We start from the raw sequence: 7,740 nt of genomic DNA on the forward strand, positions 1-7,740 counted from the left end.
GTGGAACTGTCATTTCGTCGGACGCGATCCGCATGGATTTCTGGAACGCGTCCACGAGCTCCAGAAGGCCTATCGATTAACGGACTTCCGGATGCTGGAGGGATTTCCCAAGCTGCAACGCCACCTCGACCGACAGATCGTCGACCGATACCAAGGTCCAAATGAGCCGATACGCTCCTACATAACTGCCATGACAACCTTGCTGCGGAGATACAGAGGGTATTCTCGCGAACGATAGTTGGACGGTCTGTATTGCCATATGCGGGACAAGTTCTAACTAAAGATCAGAAGGAGCGACTTCACAGACATCCATCAATTAATACAACATGTCGGAGAGGTTGAGGAGATACTCCGCAGAATGCATAGCGGAGCATTCTCAAGCCCGGTCAACCGTCAACCAACTCGCAGGACCGCGCTAGCTGCCATCAGCTCGTATATCCGGAGCACCCATTATTGGCGGTGCTATCAGCCAGGGCACTCCACTTCAACTGCAAGAATGAGCCCGTAAAGTTCTGCTCGTTCTGCGGCAGAGAGAACGTGCTGACGCGCGACCGTGCCCACGGGAGCACCAGGGAAACGAGCCACGGACCGGGCCCGTCTAGCCAGCGAACCGGCCCCCAAGATCTCCGATAACCGGAGCAGCTGTCACTGTCGGCAATTAGTGGAATAGAGCTCTCGTCGATCCAGGGTCGGTCTGTTCATATGTAAATACCATCATGGCTCGACAAAGTCCGAGACTCATCTAGACTGCAGCATTTCCGGAACCGGAATCATCAACGGCATCCCGAGTACTGTAATCCAGGAAGGATGCCTGTACCATCACGTGCTACACACACTCGACTTCGACGACGATCCAGCACCGGACGAGTGGAAACTGTGCGTAGCCACATGCGACCGCCCTCGCGTCCTCTGCGAATCCCACGACGATCCGTGCGCCGGCCACCTGGGGATGGCAAAAACTCGTCTCTGCCGCTTGTACCACTGGCTCGGAATGCTCCGCGACGGTCCGAACCTCCGAGAGCTGCCACAAACACAAGGCTCTCCAACAGTTACCAGCCAGCCTGATGCATGCCACACCTGTCGACCAGCTATAAGAGATGGTCTACGCCGACCTAGTAGGGCCATTGCCACGATCCAGTGCGTGCAACACCACCCCGCTCATAATCCAAGATCGGTGCACAAAATGGATCAAACTACGGCCCCTGGAGAAGGCCCACCGGATCGGCCATCACACGAGTCATCCGAGAACCCGTAGTCGTGCGCCGTGGTTGTTCGACCGTACTCGTTTACCGACAACGGCCGTCAATTCATTGGAAACCAAGTCGAGCATGCGCTCAAAGAATGGGGCGTCAAACAGCAACGCACACCACCCTACGCTCCCCAGTGCAACCCGGTCGAGCGTGTAAACATGGTCGTCAAGACCATGATTAGCCAGAATACCGGCCGATGACAAGAAGCCTGGGATCTGTACTGCCCCAAGGTAGCATTCGTCTATAACATGGACGACTACAGCGCCATAGGATACTCGCCAGCGTATCTCAACACAGGGAGGGAGCACATCCCGCCAGGGAGCCTACAATACTAGTCTGGTCCCTGAACAATTACAGTTTGGAGCACCGTCTACGTCGTCTACGAGAAGCACGAGAGTTGCCTCGATGCAACACGGCCCGCAGCTTCCAGAACCAGCCGGAAGCAGTACGACAAGCACCGACGAAACTGGGAACCGAGTGTCCGACAAAAAGGCGGAACGGAATGCAAAACCTTCCGAAAAGTACGCGGCCCGTTTACGGCACACCGCAGAGTGTCACCGGTCATCTTTGACCTCCGCGACGGAAGAGGAAAAATAAAAAATACTAAGCACATTCACGTTCGTGGCTCCGACCAACCAGAAGCAGCTGAAACCAGCAGGAAGGAACGAGCAGCAGCCACCCGCCTGCAGATCAGTACTGATCAGGATAACACGCCGATCGGAAGCAGTGATGGTAGGTAAGGCGCTTTTTTCGCGCATGCGCGAGTTTCGTCAGGACCGTATCTACGTCCGAAGTTTGTGGGGAACTGTGGCGGCCTCGGCGGCACCCTACGCCGCACAGTGGGTAAAATCGACGTTCTAGCTGTTCACGGGCTAAAAACTCAAAGTCCTCATATCGATTTTTAACGAATGCACAATGTTTCTCAAATGTCTATTACATTCGAAAACGATACTATTAATTAAAGCTATTAAAAACTCTCGTTACAATAAACGTTCAAAGATCAAACTTTTTCAGATACGATTTATCACCGAAAAAATTCCTTTTCTTCATAATGATGTCCTGAAAAACCTACTGAAGATTAAGCGACCAATTCTTTTTTATATGAAGAATGTATATCTATGTTGAGAACGCACCAGAAACTAAACGTCATTGTTCATAATTTATTATGAAAAAAAATATTTAATCAACTAAGGAAAATCGTCGAAGTTTTTCACCTTTGACAAGGGATAAAGTTGTCATTCCCGGGGATTCCCATGGTCTGACAAAGTGGAACATTTTCGGCAAGATCTCCTCTAAAAGATCGTGCAAAATTTATACCCGGGATGACCCGGGGAACCGTAGTTATGATAGTTTAAAGCGTCGCGTGACACGCGCACAGTGGTGAGTTCGATCGAAATCGTGGCCAAATTATTCATTATTCACACGAGTTTTCAAACATTTCCGGTGGTGTGACAAAAAAATGTTTCCTACAAAAAGTAATCAGTACACAGTCTGTTCGGGATTCGAATTATGGGATTTGCCGGCCGTTACGCCAACCGTCGAGCTACACTTGCTCTGGCTGTTTTTCATAATGTTTAGAGTCGCGTAGCGATCGCTCGTTACCGTTGCGCACGGCCGCGAGTTGTTTGTAAGCGCCCATCACCGGTAAATCCCATAGTTTGAATCTCGAACGTTGCGTCTTCCCGGATCATGCGATCGATCCGGAACCAATCGCGTGCGACCCCGCCTGCCGTTTCGGAGAATATTTAAAGGCCCTCCTTCGACGGCGCCTCGTCTGTTCGATTCTCAGTTCTCCGAATCAAGCTTCTCGATCTATTTTCTGTACATTCTGTGTGTTTGCGACAATCACTGCGCTTTATATCTCGCAACTTTACTTCGAAGTTCTTTTGGAGTCGCCTTCGAGCCTTATTCTTTCGCGTCGCGATCAGTGCGTCTGCCCGCGTCAAGATTTTCCTCCGAACGCGGTGAAGATCTCCGTTCGCGGCGACCCTCATCAAGGAGTTGTACAAGATTTCCGTCGCGATTCAAAGGCAGAAATATCGCACGAGCAAGATTTCCGAATTGCGATTCGTCGGCGATTGTTGATCTCTCCATTTTTCAATAAAGTGCAGTGTGAACCTCACTCTGAAACTAATCTCTCTCCCTCATTCTCACGATCCTTTTCATTGCCGTCCTCGCGCGCTCATTACTGAGCGGTTCCAGCGTCAGGCGCCTCCGACCGTCGGTCGACGCCGAACATTTTGGTCCTTCGAGCCGGATCGTGACGAACAGGCAAGTGAGGGAGTGGACAAGAGTTTCACATCATGGGAGACAACTTCGAAGCCCACGTTCAAATTCAGCAAATCATAGAACGTGCTCTCCCCAACTTGAAAAAGCTAGGGAAGAACAACTGGACCAAATCCACCTTGCGGACGAGGATTGTCCACCTTCAGGATCAGTGGCGGAGGTTCGAGAACGGTCATTCGCGACTATTCACCATTATCAAATCGGAGGAACGAGCCAAGCTTCCTTACTTCAAGGACGACCAATTTGCAGCTACGGAGGAGGTGTACTTGGACGCGCTAGCCTTCATGAACAATCAACTCGACGCGCTGACCACCGCCACCGTAAGTCAGCCTAAGTCCGCGGGCGACGGACAAGCGTGTCCGTCAGTTCCAGATACGCAGCTTCCCCGGATCAAAGTACCGCAGTTCGACGGCCGGTACGAGATTTGGGAAGCGTTCCGCGATAAATTCACCGCGTTAATCATTAAAAATTCTACGCTTCACGATGTAACGCGTTTCCATCACTTAGTGTCCGTTCTGCAGGGTCCCGCGCTTGAGTGTATTTCGACTTTGTCAATCACGGAAGATAATTTTAAAATCGCTTGGGATACGCTTACGGCGCGGTTTAATAATCCGAGGCGCATAATAACCGCGCATCTTTCGCAGTTAATCACGCTTCCCGCGCTTTCTCCCGAATCGGCCACGGACCTCCAGCATCTCCGCGATCGTGTCTGCGTCACCGTCGAATCCCTAAAGAAGCTCGGGCGCAAACCAGAGGATCTTTGGGATGACTTCCTGGTCCATATTGTGTCACAAAAGTTGGGCTCTTCGACGCGGAAGGCGTGGAAACTCAAACTTGGCGACGACGTAACGCCGCCGTCGTTCAAGACGTTTTCGAAATTTCTTGATTCACGTGCTCGCGGTTTGGAGGAATTTGCGCTCGATTCCGACACCACGACCTCTCAGAGTCCTAAAGCTTCAAGTCATCCCGCCGCCAGTTCATCGCGAGTGCATGCTGCGACCGCTTCACGGCCCTTTAACCCTTCGCGCCCTTCGTGCCCCGTCTGTCAAGCTTCTCACAGTTTCAGCGCTTGCCCGACATTCACGGCTCAAAGCCCCAACGGTCGGCGCGAACTTGTTCAAAAGTTTTCGCGTTGCTTTAATTGTTTAAGTCACAGTCATTCTATCCGAAACTGTCCCAGCAAATACTCTTGTCGATTCTGTCAAAAACGTCATCACTCGTTGCTGCATTTAGAAACGTCTTCCGCATCATCGTCACCTCCGGAATCATCTACAGCCACCTCGATGCCGACCGAGGTCAACTCTCATTTCGCTTCCACCCTCGCGGCCTCGACCTCAGGTATTCTCTTGGCCACCGCATGGGTGCAACTCCGAGTTCCGTCAGGTCGCTGCATCACAGTCCGAGCCTTGATTGATCAAGGCTCTGAAGCTAGTTTCATAACCGAGGCCATGGTGCACCTCTTACGTGCGAAACGCACTCGCGTTTCGACTACCATATCTGCCGTCGGCGGGGTCCATGTTGGTACGTTGCGCCACGCCGTGCGCCTCCAGATCGCTTCTCGCAATTCCACGAGCCCTTCGGTTTCGACCACCGCGCTCGTTCTAGAATCTCTCTCGACATACATGCCGAAGCGCATTCATGACAGTCGAACTCTCGATCATTTATCCGATCTCAATTGGGCCGATGCTGATCCGTCAAATTCGGTCGCGATTCATGTCCTCCTCGGCGCAGACGTCTATTCTGAAATAATTTTAGACGGTCTACGGAAAGGCTCAAGCGGGCAACCTATTGCCCAGAACACAATTTTTGGTTGGGTCATCTCTGGCCCTTTCTCTTCTCTGTCGCCTGACGGCCCACGACCTTGTGCCGGCTCAAGCATTGCGATGCATCACTGTGTCCAAGACGACACACTATCGAGCGAGCTGCGCCGTTTCTGGGAGATTGAGGAAGTCCCCTCGCAGTCCCTCCTTACCAAGGAGGACGAACAGTGTGAGCAGCATTTTCAAAAGCACACATCGCGAGCTTCCGATGGGCGGTACATAGTCCGTCTCCCGTTCCGTACGGGCCCTCCAATTGATATTGGCCATTCTCGTGGTGCTGCAGACAAAGTCCTGCAGTCCATCCATCGGAAATTTCTGCTCCAACCATCCCTGGCAGTGGAATATAAAGAGTTTCTAAGAGAATATGAGTCTCTCGGACACATGCGTCCTGCGCCCGTTTCGTCCTCGCCTGTTCAGTGTGTTTACATTCGGCACCATCCAGTGCTGCGCGCTGACAGCGTAACCACACATCTCCGTGTTGATTTTAACGCATCCAGCGTCACTTCAAACGATTCCACTCTAAATGACCACCTTTTTTCCGGTCGCAAATTACAGCTTGATCTCTCTGCCATCATACTTCGATGGCGAACATTCCGATTCGTTTATACAGCGGACATTGCCAAAATGTACCGCCAGATTCTTGTTGACGAACGCGACGTTGACTATCAGCGTATTCTCTGGAAATCATCCCTCTCCGAGGATGCACAGGCATTCCAATTACTGACCGTGACGTATGGCATGACCTGTGCTCCATTTTTAGCTCTCCGCGTTCTGCAACAACTCCTTAAGGATGAAGGAAAACGGTTCCCGCTCGCAGTTCCCGTGCTTCAGTCTCATATTTATGTCGACGATGTCCTTTACGGCGGCAACGATCTATCGGCTATTCGTCAGTCCCGTGATCAATTAGTCCATCTGCTCCAATGCGGTCAAATGAAATTGCGAAAATGGGCCAGTAATTCGGTCGAATTTCTTTCCGACATCGATCAGGAAGATCATGGACTAGCCTGCTCCAAAACTCTTGCTCCCGACGATCGAGTCAAAATCCTCGGGATAAGCTGGAACCCTTCTCGTGATTCATTTCAATTTAACGTGAATCTATCCGAGCCGATACCGTCAACGAAACGCGCTATTCTCTCGACCATCGCGAGACTGTACGACCCTCTCGGTTGGGTTACCCCCGCTATCATTAGAGTGAAAATTCTCATTCAAGGATTGTGGCGCCTTCGTCTCGGATGGGACGACCCCATCCCGACTCAGTCCTATGAACAATGGAAATCCATCTATTCAAAATTTCCTCTTTTAAACGGACTCCAAATAGCACGGTGGATCGGGTCGGTTCCAGATGTCTCACAGATCGAACTCCACGGTTTCGCAGACGCTTCGACGGTTGCCTACGCCGCCGTCGTTTTCGTCCGCTGTACCACCGTCGACGGACACATAAATGTCTCTCTGCTTGCTGGCAAGTCAAAGGTCGCCCCATTGACACCTCTGACCATCCCTCGGCTTGAATTGCAAGCTGCCGTCCTTCTGACTCGTCTGATGAACTTTGTTGCATCATCCCTTGACCTGCTCGATGTTCCATGCTACTGTTGGACTGATTCGACAGTGGCACTAGCGTGGTTGCAGTCTCACCCCTCCAAATGGAAAACGTTCGTCGCCAACCGGGTTGCAGATGCACAATCTCGTCTCCCTCAAGCTATATGGCATCATATTCCGACAGCGGACAATCCCGCTGACTGCGCGTCGCGCGGACTTCTAAGCGATGAATTAATAAATTCTCGTCTTTGGTGGCATGGCCCCTCTTGGCTTCGCCACAATCCCACGGAATGGCCTCAGCAACTTCGACCACCTCCTGTAGAAGATTCGTCCGAGTTAAATGTCGTGCTTCACAGCGTGGTTCCCTCTCCCGATTGGGATTTAGAATTCCGCTTCTCAAATTGGCCCAAACTCATCTGAGTAACGGCTTATATCAACCGTTTCGTCGGTAATTCCCGTCGCTGTCGCCGTTACAATTCAAATTCTGCTCAAGGACGCGCCTTAACCGCCTCCGAATGCACCGCTGCCAAAATCTTTTGGTTGCGACGCATTCAAACCGTCCACTTTGGTGACACCATCGCCTCTCTCTCCAGTGGTCAACCACTACCTCGCGGAGACTCTCTTGAATCTCTCAACCCGTTTCTCGACAAAGACGGACTGCTTCGCGTCGGAGGTCGTCTTCGCAACGCCCCTCTTCCAGTGCAATCGAAGCATCCCGTTCTGTTACCTCCCCATCCGCTGGTTCGCCTTATCATTGAGCAAGCTCACACACGAGCTTTGCATGCCGGTTTGCAGCTCACCCTCCATATTCTTCGTCAAGAGTACTGGCTTCTGCGAGGTCGGAGTCA

General features: G+C 51.7%; 1 protein-coding gene across 1 annotated transcript; it reads left to right on the plus strand.

Annotated features, from left to right (window-relative positions):
• Nucleotides 1–3,553: 3,553 nt before the first annotated feature.
• On the plus strand, nucleotides 3,554–6,797 carry LOC143211153 (uncharacterized). The gene is made up of 3 exons (XM_076428617.1): nucleotides 3,554–5,525; nucleotides 5,967–6,304; nucleotides 6,699–6,797. The coding sequence occupies exons 1-3, from the start codon at nucleotides 3,554–3,556 to the stop codon at nucleotides 6,795–6,797; spliced, it is 2,409 nt and encodes an 802-aa protein (XP_076284732.1).
• Nucleotides 6,798–7,740: the final 943 nt, after the last annotated feature.

This window comes from Lasioglossum baleicum, chromosome 1, assembly GCF_051020765.1.
Source record: "Lasioglossum baleicum chromosome 1, iyLasBale1, whole genome shotgun sequence".
In the NCBI taxonomy this organism is placed as follows: domain Eukaryota; kingdom Metazoa; phylum Arthropoda; class Insecta; order Hymenoptera; family Halictidae; genus Lasioglossum; species Lasioglossum baleicum.